The sequence below is a fragment of the Coturnix japonica genome, chromosome 29 (genome assembly GCF_054131305.1).
Source record: "Coturnix japonica strain WE chromosome 29, WE-NBRP24, whole genome shotgun sequence".
Classification (NCBI taxonomy): Eukaryota; Metazoa; Chordata; class Aves; order Galliformes; family Phasianidae; genus Coturnix; species Coturnix japonica.
In genome coordinates, this window is record NC_140691.1 from 5,137,014 (window position 1) to 5,159,319 (window position 22,306).

At 43.8% G+C, this 22,306-nt stretch overlaps 1 protein-coding gene across 1 annotated transcript; it reads right to left on the reverse strand.

The window, feature by feature from the left end:
* Nucleotides 1-50: 50 nt before the first annotated feature.
* LOC146755879 (obscurin-like) lies at nt 51-11,047 on the reverse strand. The gene is made up of 4 exons (XM_085525089.1): nt 10,706-11,047; nt 9,924-10,061; nt 8,893-9,128; nt 51-89 (listed from the first exon to the last, which is right to left on the reverse strand). Exons 1-4 carry the CDS (start codon nt 10,953-10,955, stop codon nt 51-53), a joined length of 663 nt encoding a protein of 220 aa, XP_085381215.1. The 5' UTR covers nt 10,956-11,047.
* Nucleotides 11,048-22,306: the final 11,259 nt, after the last annotated feature.

Genomic DNA, 22,306 nt, shown 5'->3' on the forward strand with positions numbered 1-22,306 from the left:
TATGCAAGCCATGCCCTCACATCACATAGTATTTGATACTAGTGAAGGAATTAAAGTCCTCTGGACACGTATTCAGGTGCCTCAGATTTCTATACAGAATTAACAGCAAAAGGTTTTCAGTCTGGAAGAACACTTCTACCATGGCACTACTCAAACCTTCCACTCCACACCAGTAGAAAATCTAATTAGATTTAAGAAACATGGGAACGAGATAGATAATTCACAGCTATATTCTTTCTATCTTCCGTGCTTCAGCAATCCCTATAAGGCAGCCAGGAATCACTCCATCTACATCTAAATGGTAGATAAACAGTTCTCTAAGAAATTTCATTCCAACTCACAGTCCTCTTACTTTCAAAAGAAAGATAAAACCCTGGACAAGTTGATCACTTAAGTGTTGATATCTGTCTCTCTTATTCAGTTGATCTCTAAACAAAATATGAGGATTCCTACTTCTGTCCACACTTACTCTTTTGCATATAAAGTTCACTCATAAAGTTGTACAAATTTGCAGATTCAAGTTTCCATAAATATTCCATTAGCTTGGGGCTGTTTTTTTCTTTAACTGGTGAGCAATTAGCTAAAATCACAAGCATTTTCTTTCTATCAAAAGCAACTTCTGCTGTATTTCATCATTGCTTTAGAATCCAGTTATGTCCATTCCATAATATGCATACTTTAAGTATTAAAAAAAATAAATATAAGTCAAGACTTACTAGGGATTGGGTCACCACAACAATATATTCCATGGTGATTCTTGTACAGTCCTTTTATTACTACAACTACAGAAATGCAGAATTTTATAGCACCCACGTGCAGCCTGCATTACATACAGATTCACATGTACTACATGGAAACAGCCTCTTAACTCATCTAAGGAGTTTTATATACAGTCCTCAACTGATTTAAAAGTCATACTGAAGAAACAGCAGTGGCATATTCCACCCCAAACCAGGTTTTGGTTTTGACTGCTGCTCCCAGCAACACTAGTGAGGGGAATATGATTTATAAGTAATCTAAACACTTTATGCTGAAAACAACAAGCAAGCACTAAAGCAAGATAAATAAGACTAGGGAGAAGATGTGTAATGTTCAGTCTAGAAGCTCCTTACACAGGAAGTAGGGAAAAAGCATTATTACAGAGCATAGGAAACAAGACCTAAAAGCTCAGAGAATGGTGTAAATACCCTGAACTTGAAGCTGAGATAACCTAGCATCTCCTAAAACACTTTTGCTCGTGCTACTTATGTAACTAATTCTACAAAAGAACCAGCACAACATACCTGTGCTCATTGTTCTACTGTGTATATTTAACGTAGCTAAAGAATATATATTAAGCGGTTTTTGAAATTGGACGCTATTAATACTCACAAATAGAAGAAAATTTTAACATGATTGAATACTCAGTACTTCTAAACAGAAAACTTCATGCTGACATTGTGACTATCAGCTACCCATTTTAATTCCTATGTGGAGCATTGCTGTCATTAATTTTTAAATGAGAGCTTTGGTCATATGATTATAACAAACCCACTACTATTTGGAGTATGGAGGAGTCCACATCCCTCCCTCAGTCTCTGGTAAGATGCTTATATGTGATGCCATTCAGTGGTCACATTAGGATTCAATATTTATGCCAAATAAAGGCAGCAGGGACAAATCATCCAAGAACAGCATCTCATCCAAAGAAGGCCTTGACTTTCTCCCTTGCACATATTTTGCAAGAGGAATACAAGAAAGGAAGGGACTACAGCTAAGTTTTAGATTTTCCCTTCTACACTGTATATGCCTTCCGTAATTCTAGGAACACTGATGCTCAGCTGTGCCCAGAAGTGAAGTTAAACGCATCAGAGCTTATCCAAACCATTTTGCTCAAATATTGCCCATGAGCGAGCAATTAGCAGGTCGTCAACAATTTTGATAGTTGCTTCAGGAAAAACAAAACAAACAAACAAAAAAAAGCACTTGAACAGCTGATGCTACTCAGAAGATCAGCAACAGCAGTTGAAACAATCCTAAAGAAGCTGCTATAAAACCATTACCAAATCTGCAAGTGCATCAACAGATGAGGAAAAAGCAGCAAAAAGGAAAAAAATAGTGCAAAAAACTTTTATTCTTAAGCATTCAAAAACGAACAGCATAGGACCTTCTGAAAAAGGGATATTTACATAACAGTTACTTCTATTTACAGTTTAACACAGTGGCTTTTCTCCTTATACCATAAGGTACGCGCTTCACAGCCTTTTGCTTCCTATCCGGAATAGGAAGCAATTTATTGTTTTGGAAGACACCCTGTTCAACGATGGAAGAAACTGTACCTTTCTTTGGAGGTGGCTCTTCTACGGTAGGCTTATCTTCATCAGTACTGTGCTTTCTTCCCACTTCCAACTCAGTTTTCTCTTGTTTCAGTGCTTTAACTGAAAGCAATGAAAATTGGCTGCTTTCAGTTCCTTTATTAGTGTTCTCTTCTGCCGGTTCTGCTTTAATGGTAGTTAAATGGTAGGTAGTCTTTTCCTGTATTGATATAAGATCAGTTACATTGAAGCTTAACAAAAGGAGCACTTAAGTCTCAGTAATCTTCTGTAGGCAAATATTTACACAAAACCATACAGCTAAAATATTTACCCGGTGACTCTATAGACATCAGTTACAAATCTCAATAGCAGACAGAACAAGTACACCTTCAGATAATGACAAGTGCAATACTCGGTAGAGTATACAAGGGAAAGCAAGAGCCTAGCAGGTTACAGAGTAAAAGACTTGCACACAATCAAGAGTTTACCGGTTTATCAAAGAATTTCCTGTTTCCAAGAAGTCAACAAAATTACAAACATGGTCAAAGAGCAAATGGTCAGCTCTCATACAAGTTCATCACATCACACTTCAGCTAAGCTGCTAAAATCACTTTCATCGTGACAGATATAATCCAACCTTAAAGCTTAGTCAGCTCTGTCACGCATATTTTAGATTGTGTCCTTGACCACAAGTGAAGCTTCCTTACTTACAAGATGACGATTGTTAAGCCATGCTGGCACTGCCAAGGACTGATTATTCATCTTTAGTAGCTTATGAAAAGAAAAGCCTCAGAAGTGTTCAGGCCACACAATCTCACAGATAGAGTTGGAGCCTTGTTCTTGGAAGAAGTAATAGGTGAGGACATGACTACTCATCACAGTCAGCTTTAACACCATGGAAATACTAAGTTGCAGTGATGCAGACAGTCAAAGACTAAGAAGGGTCAAGTTGCTAAGCTTACAAGGTTAGAGATCTGAGTGACAGAATTAACTATAAATGTTTTCAGAGATACTTCAGGCTACCAAACATCAAAAAATGAACAAAACCCACCAGAAGTGGTATGCACACATACTTAATCAAGCTAGTCTTCACATATTCAGTAGCTCGCAGTACATTAGTCAGGATAAAGTTTTATGGACTACATAGAACGTGGAGATATCCTGAGCATTCATAGCATTTTAAGCTACCACAACTTGGTATTAAAACAATTTTACACAACATCTTCTTGATAAAGTTACCTCAGTTGCTTCTTTAAGTTGCTCAACAGACTCATCCAATTTAATCATCTGCATTTCAAAGTCTGTAACACACAGAAAAGGTTGTATTACATAAGTAGCCAATAGATAGTTTATTAAGTAATCAATTTTTCCAGATATTCTAACGTTTAGGTAGCTTTTGAACAGATTAATTAATTTGCATGTGGTCTTCACTTATTGGGAGTGATTCAAAAGTTTTCTATATTTCTTGGAACGAAAACATTGCATCAACAAGACATAAAGAAGAGTAGAGATTACAATATAAAAGTAAAAATCAAGATATAGACATTTAACCCCATACTTACGAAAGCGTAAAGCTGCTAGTTGCAGTTTAAAGGAGAGGGGGGAAAAAAGAAAAGAAATAACCAAAAACCGTGGAATTGCTGAACCTGAATATACACAAGGAACAAACTATCACTTATCTACAGGCTATGGTTCCAAAGGTAGAGCATCTCCTCTAATTCCTACTCAAACTGGTTATTTCTCTTTTATATTAATGAACTATTTCTGTCTTCTACCTTTCACATCGCATAACTCACCTTTGTTCTTCTGCATCAGCTCTTCTTCAGTTTTAAGTAGTTTGGTGTTTTTCTCTGTTAGCTCTTCTTTGGTCTCCATCAGTTCAAAGTTAGTTTTCTCCAGCTGCTTTTCAAACCAGCCAATATCTTCCTTCGGGTCCCCCAGGGATACAATGGAACTATGTGCTGCCTCAGCTTGCTCTTTAATATCCATGACATCATAATGCACAGAATCAAGAATGCCCTCAGGATCAACACAGGTGTCAGGCACTATGCTATGTTCTCCACCCTGAAACGTAATTTATAATCAGTTAAAACTGGTGAATAGCTGACTACATAATAGCTGTTATTTCTGCAGATAGTCTGGATAGCCACTATGAAGACAGCCATACAAGAAGTTTTTAATTTCAGCTTCAAAACCCACCTCACAAATTCACATACAACATGACAGTGATTCATATGGGGGGAAGATAAGTGGCATTCCAGTAACAGCTAATATATTTTATAGTATTTGATGACCACATTCCCTTTTTTTTTTTTTTTTTTTTTTTTAAATATTACCCCAGATTGATCTCCTTCAAATTTAACGTACAAGTTCGGACTCCCCTTTTCTTTGTATACAGCGTAAATTTTCATTTTGTGTTGCAGAAACAAGGAAAACGCCCAAATTCCCAAAGCTTTCTGAAACTGTTCTTAAGGCTCAGCAGCTATTCCTGCTAGATGAAGAATAGATGTATCTTGCTCATCATACAGCAACACATCATGCACTTCTTTGTAAACAGCATTGTGTTTCTATAAGATGTGCCCATAACATTTAAATAGTAAAAAGGAAAATATTTAAGAAAAAAAAAGGAAAATATTGAAGAAAAAAAAAAGAAAAATACCAGGTTGTCATGGTTTAATAATTTTGTAATTTTGCTATCAGTATTCCACATCATAACATCATATAAAGCATGAATAATTTTACTGCTCCCGAACACTTGCAGTATATTGATGATATTGTCGTGTGGGGCCATACAGCAGCAGAGATTTTCAAGAAAAGAAAACAGATAGTCCTAATTCTTTTGCAAGCTGGTTTTGCCATTAAGCGCAGCAAGGTGAAGGGGTCTGCGCAGGAAATCCAGTTCTTAGGTGTAAAATGGCAAGATGGGCATCGACACATCCCAGCAGATGTGATTGAAAAAATCACTGCTATGTCTCCTCCCACCAAGACAGAGACCCAATCTTTTCTGGGAGTAGTGGGCTTTTGGAGAATGCATGTCCCAAACTACAGCCACACAGTTAGCCCCCTCTATCAGGTAACACGGAAGAAGAATAATTTCTCATGGGGTCCTGAGCAGCAGCAGGCTTTTGAGCAGAGAAAACAAGAGATAGCCCGTGCCGTGGCCTTGGGGCCAGTACGGACGGGACAGGATGTAAAGAACATCCTCTACACTGCTGCTGGAGAGAAAGGTCCCACTTGGAGTTTGTGGCAAAGAGCTTTAGGAGAAACCCAAGGCCAACCCCTGGGACTTTGGAGTCGAGCATATAAAGGGTCTGAGGAGTGCTACGCTCCAAGTGAGAAGGAGATCTTAGCCATGTACGAGGGGGTTCGGGCTGCTTCTGAAGTAGTTGGGACAGAGGTTCAGCTCCTTCTAGCACCTCGCTTGCCTGTGGCCCCACTGTCATGGACACAGGTAGATTTTTGTTTAAACCGTGACAACTACCCAGAATGCAGCATCAGGGAATTTTTGCCTAGAACTCTGGAGGACTATTTTTAACTCAGAAAGGTCAGAGATAGAAAGTTCACACTGATTTCTGGGTCACCAGCCTCACCGTACATCAGCACTTTTGGTTTTTAAATGATACATAAAGTTCTCAATGGCACTGCTCTAGTCGGTAGTTCTTTCCCTTTCCGTGCAGCTTGCTCTGTGCATGGCTTGTGAACCGCTATTCAGGCCAGACAGCTGCAGCCCCAAAGACCTGCCATAAATGTACAAATTCTACCAGGATAATGTCTTGGTAGTGGAGAAACAGGATGCGCAGTCATATGGCTCTCACACATACCTTGTACAACCAGCTTGGCTCTGGACTGGGCAACACCAATGTCACAGGTGTACACGTCACTGTCACTTTTCTCCAGATTTTTTATGCACAGCTGCAGGTCTCGTCCTTTCTGTGCCCTCTTGTATTTCCTGCCAGGCCTGAGCACAGCAATGCCTTTCCTCCATATGACGAAGGATGCAGCTTTCTCGCTCTGACATGTAAAAAATGCACTTCCACTTTCTTCAGTTTTCACATCTGAAAGCTCCTTGATAAAGTAATTAGGATTTTCTGGAAGGAAAAAAAAAGGATGAGGGTGTAGGACAAAGGGATTTGTTACCCCAACAAGTCCCAAGCATACGGAGGTGTCCTGAATCTCCTTTGCCCTCATTTCAGAATATCACATAGAGATGCAAAGAGTCTAAGAAGACCACAGAGTCCACCCATTTACATAGGTTTGATAATTCCAGTAGATATCTGGAAAGTTCATGTTATACATGCGCTGGTAGGATCTCATCTGATAAACTGCATATAGTTTTGATTACACATATTCAATATAGACTAATTCAGATTGCCATCTTTTCTTGGCTCACTAACACCCAAGATCATAGAATCATAGAATGATCACAGAATCATAGAGTGGCCTGAGTAGAAAAGGACCTCAAAGATCATCTAGTTTCAAACCCCCTCCAAGGGGTCACCAACCACCAGACCAGGCTGCCCAGATCCACATCACACTGGAGAATCATTCAGTTTCCAGATTATTTTAAGGAAAAGATTTTAATCCATCATATTTTCTGAAAACTAAGAATTGATCCTGCTCAAGGAAACAGAAGAGAAAAACATCACCCACAGGCTGCAGATATTTACCTCGACTTCTCTACATGCCATCTCCAGTGTGCTTTTCAACTCACCTTGCACAGTGACCCTGGCTTTTGTTATGGAGTACTCTGTCTCACAGGGGTACTCCCCACTGTCCTTGGCAGTAGAGTCATGGATGATTAGTGAAAAACAATAAGAAAACCTTCTACAGGTACATTGGCCAGAAGAGACAGGCCAAAATGGGCGTACCTACTCTGGTAAATTTAAAAGGAGAAATGGCTTCAACAGATGAAGAGAAAGCTGAGGTGCTGAATGAGTTCTTCACCTCGGTCTTCACAGGTGGCCAGGATTCTAGTCTTTTTCACGTCCCTAAGTCTTGCACCCCCATACCTCCATGTGGGGACCAAGGAGGTAAATCCCTCCCCACTGTAAGGGTAGAGCAAGTCCGAGAGTGCCTCCTTAGACTGAATGAGTATAAGTCTATGGGGCCAGATGGCGTGCATCCCAGGGTCCTGAAGGAGCTGGCTGAGGTGGTTGCTGAGCCGCTCTCCATCATATTTGAGAAGTCGTGGCTGTCAGGTGAGGTCCCGGATGATTGGAGGAAGGGTCACGTCACTCCCATTTACAAGAAGGGGAGCAGGGACGACCCGGGTAACTACAGGCCGGTGAGTCTCACCTCTGTGCCTGGGAAGATTATGGAACAGATCCTCCTGGACAACATGCTTGATCACATAAAGAACGAGCATGTGATCCGAGACAGCCAGCATGGCTTCACCAGGGGAAGGTCATGCTTAACTAATCTTGTGGCCTTCTATGATGGAGTGACGGCGTTGGTGGATGAAGGGAAGGCGACCGATGTCATTTACCTGGACCTGAGCAAGGCCTTTGACATGGTCCCCCATCACATCCTCATCTCCAAATTGGAGGGAGGTGGATTTGATGGGTGGACAACTAGATGGATAAGCAATTGGTTGAAAGGCCGCAGACAGAGGGTGGTGGTCAATGGCTCTATGTCCAGGTGGAGGCCGGTAACGAGCGGCGTCCCTCAAGGGTCTGTCTTGGGACCGGTGCTCTTTAACATCTTTATTAATGACATCGATGAGGGAATGGAGTGCACCCTCAGCAAGTTTGCTGATGACACCAAGCTGAGTGGTGCAGTCGATACGGTGGAGGGAACAGATGCCATTCAGAGGGACCTTGACAGGCTGGAAAGCTGGGCTCGGGTAAACCTAATGAGGTTCAACACGGCAAAGTGCAAGGTTTTGCACTTGGGCCGGAAGAACCCCAGGCACCTGTACAGGCTGGGAGGAGTTGTCCTTGAGAGCAGCTCGGCTGAAAAAGACCTAGGGGTCCTGATAGATGAGAAACTTAACATGAGCCAGCAGTGCGCTCTGGCAGCCCGGAAAGCAAATGGGATCCTGGGCTCCATCAGGAGAGGGGTGGTCAGCAGGGATAGGGAGGTGATCGTCCCTCTCTACTCTGCTCTTGTGAGGCCCCATCTGGAGTACTGTGTCCAGGTGTGGAGCCCTCAGTACAAAAAAGATATGGAGATTTTGGAAAGGGTCCAGAGGAGGGCCACAAAGATGATCAGGGGGCTGGAGCACCTCCCCTATGAGGACAGGCTGAGGGAGTTGGGTTTGTTCAGCCTGGAGAAGAGAAGGTTGCGGGGTGACCTCATTGCAGCCTTTCAGTACCTGAAGGGAACTTACTCCCAGGAAGGGAGTAAACTCTTCGAAAGGGCTGATAATAGCAGGACTAGGGGAAATGGTTTTAAGTTGAAGGAGGGAAGATTTAGGTTGGATGTTAGGGGAAAGTTCTTTACTAGAAGGGTGGTTAGGTCCTGGAACAGGCTGCCCAGTGAGGTTGTGGATGCCCCGTCCTTGGAGGTGTTCCAGACCAGGTTGGACGGGGCCCTGGGCAACCTGATCTAGTAAATGTGTATGTTTGGTGGCCCTGCTAGGCAGGGGGGTTGGAACTACATGATCCTTGAGGTCCCTTTCAACCCGGGTAATTCTGTGTGATTCTGTGTGTGTGATTAGAATGGCCCCAGTTCCCTCCTGCTGCAAGTCGTACTTCTGGCTTTTTCTGATTGCTTTGCCATCCTTGTACCACCTGATGTTCAAATCCGGTTTTGACAGCTCACAGCTCAGGCTGATGTCCTGCCCTGCTGCTGCTGTCTTATCCTCCAGCTGTTTTGAAACCTCAGTAGGTTTTCCTGGAAGAAAACATTGCTTTTTGAGTAACATACACTTAGGGTAGGATGCCTCTCTCAAAATACATGCATCTACATGCTGGAGATAAGTTAGAGAGGCACTTGCAACAGACGCCATCCTACAGCCAGCAGTAATCTGCAAAGTACAGACAATAGAATTCCAGGCAGCATTTATTCTCTCTTAAATCTACCACATTGAGGATGATGAACCATGTCTGAAAACTGCCTCTTTCTTCTCTCCACTCATCACACTGGGAGCCTCGGATGATGCTCTCAGATGGACATGTTCTAGATAGGAATTTGTTGTACAGCTAGATGATGTGAAGGCCATCCCTTCAGCTTATACTTAGAGGATATTTGCTCCCACAGTTCCCTCAACAGATCATTCCTGATTTACTGTTAATGGAACAAGCTGTAGTGAGATGCCCATTTCCAGCACTACCCCAGTGCTTTGGGTAGTTCTCACATTTGTGTAAAATGTTTCGTCCTTCTGTTTCTTATGTTGTCTTATGTTTTTACTTATTTTTAAGAGAAATTCTCAGTGCTTCGAGGTTCAAGTAGAAGGTTGCTATTCACTTTAACCATATTATGAGTTAGCTCTCACGACAATCTTATCAGAAGACAGTTGAAGGAATCAGACCCCAGAATCTCTCCCATCTCATTACCTTTCACAGACAGAGAGGCTTTGGAGGTTAGACCACGGGCAGTAAAAAACGACTTCCCCAGCGTCAGTAGGAGTCACACTTTTGATAATGAGAGTATATTTCCGACCCACGTTAGAAGCTTTAAATCGCCCACCACTTTCCACTCTGCTTCCAGTCAGTGTCCAGTTGAACTCATCAATGCTTTCATGGGACGGAATGCATTCAAAAGTACAATCTTCTCCCTCCTGGATTTCAGTGTTTTTCAGCCATTTGGTAATGCCACTATTCAGCTCTGGAAGGTAAGAGATAGGTTAGTATGAGGTTTATATGGAGAAAAGGCATTTGTGACTGACATGAGTAGCAGTACTGGTGTTTGAACTCAGGATTTGCAGAACATGGCTGCATTCCTTACTGATGTATTCTCTAAGACATTCTCCACTCAGAATTACCAGAAAGCTATAAAAAGAAAGAGACGTGAATCTCTTGTCTTTGCTCTGGAAGAACTACAAGGCGAGCAGCTCAGTCCATGGAGCAGAATGAAGATTCAATGAGCTACAGAGGGAACAACCTAACAGAGAGGACAACTCTAGGATGCTGCGTGAGAAAAAGGGTTTTGCCTATGACAAGAAATTAAATGTTTCTATTAGCTAATTTGTTACCATCCTACCCCTACTGGTGTTCAAACCATTTCTCCATTTTAGGGATGTTTAGAAAGGAAATATTTCCAGGACATTCTTGATGTGTTTGGTGATTTTCATGGCAAAATGAGATACATTTACATCAAAAGCAATGGGAATTTTCCAGACATCACTGTGCTAAATTGCAGTAATACACTTCTATTGTAGAAACTATTAAGGCTCGTGGGGGAATAGGTGTAAGACATAGTGACCACACTGAATGTGCTTTCAGCACTCCTTTACTTTCCACAGTACTTACCCTGAATGCCGACCTTTGATTTGGCAACATCAGTGCCAATATCACAGGTATAGAAACCTGCATCTGACTTCTCGAGGTCATGGATAAGGAGACATAGGGTCTTCCCAGACTGTACCAGCTCATACTTGTTGCCAGAAGTGAGCAGAACACCGTCCTTCTTCCACACTGGTTTGACCTTATCTTTAGAGACTTCGCATTCCAATTTAATCACACCCCGCTCCTCAACAAAAACATCATCCAAGGACTTCATGAAGACAGCAGGCTTCTCTGCAATTAAAAGGGCAAAACAGAACAATGTGATACAGAAGTTGAGACATTTCCAGTTGCTTTCAGATTTTTAAAGAGGGATAAATAAATCTTTACCAGCACTGACGACACCAATATAGAACCTAAAGCGGTTTCATGTGTGTTGACTGAATGCACTTTATGGAATTCTGAACTAATCAGTAGGAGAATACAGGGAACAGGAGGGACAGCCTGCATTGCTGGTGGGTGGGACTGATATCATATGAAGTAATTGGGATGCAGCTCTTCTGAAGCTGGAGAGCTGGAATAGCCCTCACATGGAGCAGCGCTCATACAGGCCACAGGATTAAGAGGATAAGCTGCTGAACACTTTTGATTTTCCTGTTTTATTGACTCCTTTTATCTATCTTCTATTTCACACATCAGATGTTTATACTGGGGAAAAAACTTCCACCAAATGCAAAAGAAAGGAGAAAGAGGAAATCCTTCAAACTCTGAGCGCATAGAGTAAAAGAGCTTAATTGCTGGGGAGAGCAGATTAGAATCACAGTACGCTTAGAATTGGAAGAGACCCTTAAAGGCCATCTAGCCCAGCTCCCCTGCAATAAAAAGGGACATTCACAGCTAGATCAGGTTGCTCACAGCCTGGTCATTAGTCATCCCAGAGGCAAAACACACTGTGAATGATCTCTCCCTGCAGTCATAAATCCTTGGAGACAACAGCATTGACACTGCATGTTACTGAAGCAGTAAAAGAAATTGTTCTTGTAACTCTCCTTGTGCTAAATAAAATGATGATAAAAAGCAATGGAATGCTTTGGCAGGACACCAAAACCATCCTCCTTCCTTGATATCTGCTGCAATGGAACCTTCCACTGGAAGAAAGCCTCTGATGACTTGTCACCCCAGAGAGGTCAGCTTTAGAAGCAGGATTGCTGCACAATAGAATGAACTGTAGCTCCTTAGCATCTCTTACATCCAGGAGGGGTGTGATCAGACCCACCTATCACCTTCAGGTGCGCTTTCTGACACCTTGTCTGACTTCACTGTCACTGTGCCAGCATCCTCAGGCTTAACCTGCTTCATTGTCAGTGTGCAGCAATTGCCAACGTTCTTGATGTCATTGTAATTGTTGGTGTAAAGGAGGTTGCCATTCAGGAACCATTCCACGTCCTCATCATTATGGGACAGCTCGCAGGAGAAGACAGCAGAGCTCTCTTCTTCAATTTCTACATCCTGCAGGTGCTTCATTACTTCTACATTGTGGGCTGTGGGGAAACAAGGTGAACCACTGTTACTTTAAATCATACTGGGATGTGGTAGAATGGTTGGACTAGATGATCTTTGTGTAATCTTCTCAGTGAAGATTATACATTTATAAAGTTAGCAGGAGAGAACGGCAGAAATCAACCCCAAGAAGAGAAATCTGAGGTGAAATAGGACATGGAAGAGGCCACCCTCCCTGCTCATACCTTCAGCTGTCAGCGTGGCCTCAGTCTCTGCAATTCCTGCCTTGCACTTGTACACACCAGCATCATCAGGCTTCAGCTTCAGAATCTTGAGCTCTGCTGAATGCTTATCCCTCTTGATCTTGTACTTCTCAGAGGGCTTGATGAGTGTGTGGCCTTTGAACCATTTCACAACATTTGGAGAAGGCCTGAAGTCACAGGACAGGATGACAGAATGACGTTCCAAAGCTGTCTTGTCCTCCAACTTCCTGGTGATTTCTATATGGTAATCTGCAAAGCAGGGGTGGAAGAGAAGAAAGGATGAGGACAATTGGAAGAAGAGGAAAGTCTCTTGCGTCTATTCCATTCCAATTAATGTCATGTTCACAATGGTTCTTTGAACCACTCTAAAGATAAAACAAACGATTGTCTATAGGGAATGCCATTGACTACATTTCTATAAAGTAATACTGTATATTATCTACCAAATGCAAGGTCCAGCTCTTGTTCTGTGCTTATTAAATTGCTCCCAGTTGAGGCTTTTATTCAAATAAGAGTGAGTTGAAAATATAACAAATACTTCAGGATGTGAATGGAGACTCTTATGCTGGGGACAACAGCAGATAAAAAGCCTGCAAGTTTCTTTCAGATGAAATCAATGACAAACTGCATTAAATTTAGGTGCTACCAAACTTAAACTTGTCTAGTTCAGAAATACAATTAATTTCACCTGATCTGAATTCTTTGGTATAGCCAAGGACAAAACCTCAGCTCTGTAGATCTGAATAGTAAGCACATCATAGCTATTCAAACAGATCTTTTACTGAGATGCAGCTGTCTCATTTAGTGTCCAACGACTTTGAACTGGAAATGGAGCAGACCCTCCAGACACACACACAATATTTCAAAGACCCCAGTGAAGGAAGACTGTACATTAATTAATTCTTCATCTTCATGATGTAAACCAAGCCTGGATATGTTACCTCTGACAAGCAGATTGGCTGTGGATTTTGATTTGCCAATTGAGAACTGAATGGTGCTTGTCATATCAGTGGTGGTTTTCGCTAAGGTCAGCTGGTGGATGGTGCCTTCTTGCTGCATAATCAAGTTTCTGCCAGCCTGTAAGACTTCCCCACGTAGGAATACCACTTGGGAGGTTTCACAGAAGGAATGGATATCTGTTCCCTTGTGTAAGGTAACCTAAAGAACTACGTCCATCATTGAGAATGTGCATCTGACGGCCCCATGACCAAGTTACACGCTGATCACACCAATATGGTGAGCTGTAAAATGGCATTTAATGAACCGTGTGAGACCCTTATATAGGGCTCCAATTTCAGCCTCATACATATACATTACCGAGCACAGGGAGGCCTATCGCGTTACATCCCGTGAGTTCGTGCCGCCTAATACATCATTTCCCCCTCTCCATGCTCGATAAAGTATGCCCCGTTACATCCCGAACGCTAATCCTTAATCCTAATATAAAAATGTTAGTCTCTATAATTTAAACTTAATAAGTTATCTAAAAAGTGAGGTAGACAAGCTACAGAGGTAGGTAGTGCAATATCTAATAACATCAGTAGTTTTCTAATGATTATATCCAAGGCATCTTGGGTTTATACAGTTCCTTCTTATTCTCAAAGTTTATCATATACCCGTTGGTACTCCATTTTTTCGTTAAACATTCTTTCTTTCATATGCTGTAAACAACCCTGGACACACTGAAACAAACAAGGTAAGCAAATCATTAAAGCTAAAAAGAATAAAATACCTATGATTAATACTTTGAGAAACTGCTTAAGCCATGGGCCCAGATTACCAAACAGTCCCTCCAACCAGCTTCCAAATGCATCATCTATTGCGATCTTCTTCGTGTGTTCTTGCATCCATTCCAACTTCCTATGTATCGAATCGCTGTGGTCGCTCAGATTGAAACAACACATCCCTTCAAAGTCCTTGCACCTGTGCCCTTGAGCAAGCAGCAGAAAGTCAATTGCAGCTCTATTTTGAAGAACAGCGTGTCTGATGTTGTTAACGTCCATCAGGAGTTCCGACAGGACTGCTGTGGTGACATTAGCTTTCTTCACGGACCAGCATGCCAATCTCTCAATTTCTCTTAGGGCCTGGGCTGAAGCTACTCCCGGAGCTAAGACGGATGCAAAGATTCTAGCTGTGGGACCCCACAGCTGAACCTCATCACTACAATCCTGGTCCAATGTTTTTATTGACCTTTTCTGGCGTCGAGCTCGATCGATCTTTTTCATAACACTTATCATTGCAGTGTGATTGGGAGCCAACAATGTCAGCTTTCCCAAATAACACGGCCCCCCAACTGGATTCTTTGGTATCCCTTGCCAAGCTCTATCCCCACATATCAAAAATATGTCCTTAGGAAGGGCCTTGGCTGTACCATTGCAGTTTATTCCTTCCCCAGCTAAAGGTTCCTTTCGAGAACAACAACCAGAACATGCCAGATCGTCAGGGCCCCAGTAGCATGAGAGATTATAGGTGGACCCGTTAGGATGACGTACCACATTCTTCTGATTGTAAGAGAGCCACCTCCCACCCTGCTTTATGCATTGGTCTGCAAATCCATTCTTGGAGCCATCCCCGGAGCAGGGACGGGAGAATCCCTCCACCCTTTCAGCTGAGAAACCACAATATGCCCCTGACAAGCTATATGTGTCAAATTGAATGGGGTTAAGTAAAGTAAAGGGTTCCGACCCAGTTGTTCCTGAGAATGGTGCCCCATTCCCGAGTAGGCCTTCCCATACCCTGCGATTGGACAGTTGACCCGGTGTCCTAAAACCCGAAAAATACAAACATCTAACCGGGCGTTCCCACTTTTGAGAGTTCTTATTCCATGTTACGTTACCAACCGATTGGGATCCAAGAAGCTGCAACTCTGGTGGATCCCAGGGCAAGGAGGTGTTCAAGGATCTAATAAAACATGCAGACATTCTGGCCCAGTCAGTGAATTTAGACTCAAATGCTTTCATAAAGAAAACTTTGTCCACTGCATCTCTCTTGCAGTTGTTCTTATGCACATATCCGTTGAACTCCTTTGGGTCCCACCTGGGTACACCTATAAGGCATGTTCTAAACGGTGATGTGGCTGACTGCAGGCTAAGGCAGAAATCTTTCTGCCCAGTTCGATTAGACCATGTAACCCAAATATTTTCTGGTTGTGATGTTAAGTGAGTACCCTCTCCCCCGGTAATGAATGCAATTACACAAAGACACACAGCAAGTGATACAACAGATGTCCTTCTCGTTGGTACTAGCAGCAGTTCTTTATCTGTTCTTTTTCCTTTTTCTGAAGAGTCACTTCGCGGTTGCGGCTAGCGGGTTCCCATCAACAGTAAAACCCGCCGTGGTGAGAGCTTCAACCACCCGCCTTTCCAAGTCGTGTAATCCTTTATAACAGAAGTCAGCGCTTCCTTAGGCAGTTCCGATCCTTCTACTGCCCGTATCAATCGATTGGCAAACTCAGAGAATGACTCTGAGGGACCCTGCATAATCTCTGACCACGGGGCTACAGGCTCTGCTTTTCTTATAAAGTGTATGAAAGCAGAGGTAGCCGCCCCCGTGGTGGCAAGCAGCTCTCCTGGGTGGAGGTCCCTAAGCTGCCTCTCTGCAGATCCAGCCAAATCCGCAGATGAACCTGAAAGCCTCATTAAATCAGTTTTTGGATCTCCCTCCTTCCCATTTGCTGGATGCTGTGGATCGCGCGCAGCCTGTGCTAAAACAGCTTTGAGTTGTATTATCCACTCCTCCTTCCACACAGTAAACTGTACTGGTTTGAGGGCTACTCTCATAAGGCTTTCAATATCATATGGGAGTAGGGGACCTGGGGCTACGAGAGCCTCAAAGGCACTCATTGTCATCGGGGATCTCAATCCCTTTTTGTCAATCGCCTCTATAAACCGAGCAACTGCTTTTGCTTCCAAAGGTACCCAAACCGGTCCCTCCTGTTTGACTACAATTGGGAACACCGCCCAGTCCCGCTCCTTGAGCCCCACCTCTCGCATTGTATCGCAAATGTCAGTCCAATCAGTGGGCTTACGCGATATCTCTCGCTCCTCCCACTTCTCCCCCCTCCTCCGGGGAACCACGACCGACTGGGTGGGGACAGGCAATTCCTTCCGTTCCTCCCCTTTCTCCTCCCCCTTCGCGGGAGACGAAACCGACGGGGTGAAGGCAGACAGTACCTTTTGTTCCTCCCCTTTCTCCTCCCCCTCCTCGGAAGGCGAAACCAAAGGGGTAGGGGCAGGCAGTACCTTTCGTTCCTCCCCTTTCGCGGGATGAGGTCCCTCCTCCGGGGGCGGGTCTAGGGGTGGCTTAACGCCTCCACGGCGCGCCTCCCCCCATGACTCTCCCTCCCTCGGACAGGACCCACCCCCCTCAGGTGAACGAAAGCTCTGCAAACAGGGGTATAGGCGGGGATAATATGGCGGCGCCTCCCCAGATGAGGCAACTTCCGCCATCCCTTCCGGAGTTGTTTCGGGCGCCGCCATGGCCATTGTGAAAACGGCCGGCGTGGTCGGCGCCATCTTGGGTACGGAGTCGCCGCAAGGGAGCGGTTCCTCCGCACCCTCCGGGACCCCAGACGTCCCGGAACCCACCCCAAAAACCCCATTCGCGACTGCCTGGATCTTTTTCTCCTCCTTAGCCGCTTTAAGCGCACCCAGGACCAAAACCCAGGTTTTTAACTCCTCCGCCTTATAATCGTTTGTTGCTCTTAGGAGCAGGGCAGCGGTGAAAGATTCCCGCTGCTCCGAATCGAGCAAATTACAAGGGGAGGGTGAAAGCTCCGCTTCCTGCAAAAAAGTAATAACGGCAACAATCTCCTTCTTAGAAGGAGCATTCCTACCGCAGTGGGTTTTACAAACCCGTAATAGTACCTTTGTGACGGAATCCATGTTTTTTCTGGTGCTCGACACTGTACGTCCTCGCACCCTTTGTATATATACCCGGGCCCAAAGTCCCACGGTCTTCCACGGTCTCACCGCAGGATAATCAGTAGCTGCAGTCAATATATCGCCCCTCCGGCGCTTCCACGGGATCTAACCGTAGGATTCGCGTCCGTCTCGCGGTTAGCCGTCGCACACTCACTCTCAGGACTGCCTCACACGGGGCACCAATTGTTGCCTTGTGTAAGGTAACCTAAAGAACTACGTCCATCATTGAGAATGTGCATCTGACGGCCCCATGACCAAGTTACACGCTGATCACACCAATATGGTGAGCTGTAAAATGGCATTTAATGAACCGTGTGAGACCCTTATACAGGGCTCCAATTTCAGCCTCATACATATACATTACTGAGCACGGGGAGGCCTATCGCGTTACATCCCGTGAGTTCGTGCCGCCTAATACATCAGATATCTCACATTCAAATTTGGCTTCTTCAGGCTCAGTCACATCGTCATCACACAGCTCCTTTACAATATTAACTGATTGCTCTTTAAGAAGGATGGAACAAGAGAAAGCAGAGATTTAGAAGGAATGTAAAAAACCCTTACATTATCACCCCACTTACTCACGTCAGCATTACTGCACATGAACACTACACCTATCAGCTCAGAATGCCTTGAAACATCATTAAAAAATAATAGAAAGAAAAGAATGTTGTTAAGAAGTCAGATAATAAGACTGACAATCTGAAAAGAGCCCAGATCTTCTGATTCCCAGTCCAACATCTAAATCAAACCATGACCTTCCCATCCCAATATCAAACTCCTCGCATTACGAAATGGAAAAGAGGTTCAATGAAACACGGACATTGATAATTACTTTGGTTAAATACAGCAACTTAGCTCTGAACAACAAGTTTTCACCTAGTAAAGGTCTCTGTAGCTCAAATGTAATGACTCTACTTAGGAGAAATTCATTTTCCAGGAAGTTCTTGCCCTTATAATGGTAACAGTGGCAAAGTTGGGGACTGAACTCTTGAGTAGTGTGCTAACTCAAATGTCTCCCTTTTCTTTATCACACTTAACATCATATATATACCCTAACATTGTATATATTAAAAAAAAAACAAAAACCCTGTGTTCTTCTCAAACAGCAAGAGAAAATGAAGAGAAAGTCAAGCTATGTTTTTTATCCCTCAACGTTCAAACACAAATCTGAAGTCTAAACGTAGAAAATCAACCTCCTAAGAAAATAATCTGTTTTACTTAGCAAAAGTAAATTCCAAAAGAGAAGCTGGATATTTTGTGGGCAGAAAGGTAGGTAGGTAGGAGTTTTTATTTCTGTGAAAGGTCCTGGTGGTGTTTAACTTCCTTGACATTAAAGCAAAGGATGTTAGCTCGTTTATAACATAAGATAATTTAATCAAAATAGTCATCAGAAGCATAATTACCTTTAACTGTAAGATGGGCACAAGATTCACGAGATTCTGCCTTTTCTGCTACAGATTTTATTTCTGCTGCATCTTTGACTTGGACACGTGTGTAAGTCAGCGAATAGCTCTTTGCTGAAGCAGAGAACCACAGAGTCACTGAATCTGCAACTTACAGAAGAAGACTACATCTCCCAGAGAACAACACGATGGGTCACGGGACCTGGACTCTATATTAACTCAGTCGCAGAACAGACTGACGTCTTTCGAGTTCTGGCGTTCAGGGGAGTGTGTGGGAGCCGTCAGCTAGAAATCGCCTAGATTTCACAGTAGGCCTCTCGGTTACGGGACTCATTCTCTCTCCTATTTTGCTTGATTCGTTAGCTCAATTTTCAATTTTCAATTATATTGTATTATATTGTGTTATCCGGTATTTCGATATAGTATTTAGTAAATAAGTGTGCCTCCTTAGATCGTTGCCGCTGTTTTCCTAATTAACTTTTTCCTTTCAGCCTAGGGCCCCTGCGGGGCCCACAGCCCCTGTCATGGACGCAGGTGGATTTTTCGTTCAAACCGTGACAGATTTTGGTGGAGAATGCGGGCAAATTGAGTTGCTGTTTTTCTGTGTTTTCTTCTGTTGCTCTTTTAGCTTTTAACAGAGCTACAAGTTTTTTTTCCCGTTAAGGAGCTATCTTAGGTTTGCGATTCTGCACCTGTGAGCTTGACCTTGAAAGTCCAGGCGGATCTGAGACAGGAATGTTGTGGCTCAGGCAGATCTAAGGAGGCACAAATGACTTGGGGCCTAGCTAATGCTTATCGGGCCTTATTCAATACCATTCCTGAGAGGGAAGATTTTGAGGTTGAGAGAGAGAGTCTCAGGGCCAAGAATGAGAGTATCCAATCCAAACTCGACACTCTCCAGTCCGAGCATAACGTCCTCCAGTTCGGGTACAACACTCTTCAGTCCAACTACAACAGCCTCCAGACTGAGTTCGGTGCTGTCCAGTTCGAGCGGAACGCTCTCCGAGACCAGCTATGTGCCCTCCGGGGTGAGCTGAATGTATTTAACCAACTACCAGGGTCACATGTAGTCCAATTTGACCAGCCATTGGGGGCACATGTAGTCCAATTTGGCCAGCCACTGGGGGCGCATGTAATCCAATTTGACTAGCCACCGGGGGCGCATGTAGTTCAATCTGACCAGCCACCGGGGGCACATGTAGTCCAATTGGACCAACCATCGGGGACACCAGACGCAATGTTGGTTGCCCCTGTAAAAGGGCAAAAGACAAAACAAGTTTCAACTCAGTTAGAGAAAATGCAGAAGGAGTTAGAAGAGTGGAGGGAGTTAGGAGAGCAGGACTCAGGAGAGCAAGGGGACTCAGGAGAGCAGGGGGACTCAGGAGAGCAGGGGGAGTCAGAGGACCAGAAGAAGTTAGAGGAGCAGAGGATGTTAGAGCAGTATAAGAAGATGTTAGAGGAGCAGAAGAAGTTTCAGGAGCAGATGAAGTTGGAGGAGCAGAGGATGTCTGAGGGGAATAAGAAGATGTTAGAGGAGCAGAAGAATTTAGAGGAGCAGAGGAAGTTAGGAGAGAGGAAAAAGAAGGAGGGTTACCTGGAGGAAATAACACAAGGGTTGGGGTCAGAGTCTGAAGAGGAGCCAAAAGCTAGATTTTCTTTATGAGAATTTCTCGAGTCCAAACTTATAGATGGGGCAGCCTCATCAACACAGTTGCCACCATCAACACCTGGGAGGCTTGATAGAGCAAAAGGTGAGCAAAGTATAACGACCATTATTGATCGATCTTTTAAACTGAGTGAAATTCGAGATCTAAGAAAGGATTTCACACGTCAGCCAAAAGAAAATATGGTCACTTGGTTACTTCGCTGCTGGGACAATGGTGCCAACAGTGCATGGCTTGATGGCAGTGAAGCTCGCCAACTGGGTAGCATTTCCAGGGACTCGCATGTGGACAGAGGTATTGGCACATGCCAAAATCGGTCCTACACCCTCTGGAAGCGGATGTTGATAGCAGTAAGAGATAGATTCCCCTTTAAACGGGACTTGGAGCCTGAGCGAAAGAAATGGACTGATATTGAGAAAGGTATCCAATCTTTGAGAGAAAGTGCTCTGGTGGAAATGCTATACAGCCCTCAGTTCAATCGTAACGATCCAAACCAATTACATGATCCTGAAGCAGTCCGCATTCCACGACAAATGTGGCGTGACTTTACAAAGGCAGCTCCAGAAAAGCATGCCAGTGCACTTGCATTAGTATATGGCAAAGGGGACAGGAAACCCTTTGTGAATGAACTAATTGGCAGACTTCAGGAACTTGTATTATTTATAAGCGCCACAGAAGTTAATCTGTATACTTCAGCCATTGTCAAAATTGTGAAAAGGTTAAACGAAGTGGAGGGAACACAAAATGATATTATTGACAAATTGGCTAATGTGCCTGATGTAGATGAATCCACGGTGGTACAAGATGATGGAAACCAGGATTTCCACAATTGCCTATTGAGGAAGCTAAACAACATGAGTTCCTCTCGACCTGTATCATCGAAAATCTCAATCATTAAAAAGAGACGTCCTCGTATTCAAGCAAATGACGATGATAAGTCACCTCGAATCAACGATGAGACTACACGTCTTGCCTTGTTGCTTTTCCTCTGTAGTCATGGGGAGGACATGAAGAAGTGGTGTAATTCATCCACTTCTGCACTTCAGGCACGAGTGAAAGAATTACAAGGTGAAACAACTACCAAGGTGAACTCTTCCAAGAAGGGGAGAGTTCCAGTTGCTGCAAATCAACGAGGTAAACAATAGAGGGGCCCTGCCCCCAGCCAGGGGGGGGAAAGGGACAACAGAGTATACTGGACTGTGTGGATTAAGTGGCCTGGCACATCTCAACCACAGAAATATAAAGCCTTGGTGGACACTGGTGCACAATGCACCCTAATGCCCTCAAGTCACCAAGGGACACAACCAATATATATCCATGGAGTGACTGGGGGTTCCCAAGAATTGACTATGTTGGAGGCCGAAATAAGCCTCACTGGTAAAAACTGGCAGAGACACCCTATTGTGACTGGTCCAGAGGCTCCATGTATACTGGGAATCGATTACCTTAGGATGGGATATTTTAAGGATCCCAAGGGGTATCGATGGGCCTTTGGGATAGCTGCTGTAAACACAAATGGTGTTAAGCAGCTGTCAGCTTTACCTGATCTGTCAGATGATCCTTCTGCTGTGGGGTTGCTCCAGGTAAAGGACCAAGAGGTACCAATTGCCACCAGAGTGGTTCACAGACGGCAGTACCGCACCAATAGGGACTCATTGCTACCCATTCACAAGCTAATTCGCCAATTAGAGAATCAGGGAGTGATTAGCAAAACGCACTCGCCTTTTAACAGCCCCATATGGACAGTGCGTAAAACCAGTGGGGAATGGAGGCTGACGGTAGATTACCGTGGCCTGAATGAAGTCACACCTCCATTAAGTGCTGCTGTACCAGACATGCTAGAACTCCAGTATGAACTGGAGTCAAAAGAAGC

Excerpts from the sequence above, each read along its gene's own strand:
- LOC146755879 (XM_085525089.1), bottom strand. The coding sequence starts at position 10,955 with ATGAAGTCCTTGGATGATGTTTTTGTTGAGGAGCGGGGTGTGATTAAA. Across the intron at positions 9,129-9,923 it reads TGGAAGCAGAGTGGAAAGTG|GAAAACCTACTGAGGTTTCA; the intron begins GTGGGCGATTTA and ends GTTTTCTTCCAG. Across the intron at positions 90-8,892 it reads AAAGGGACCTCAAGGATCAT|AAATCTGAGGCACCTGAATA; the intron begins GTAGTTCCAACC and ends AATTCTGTATAG.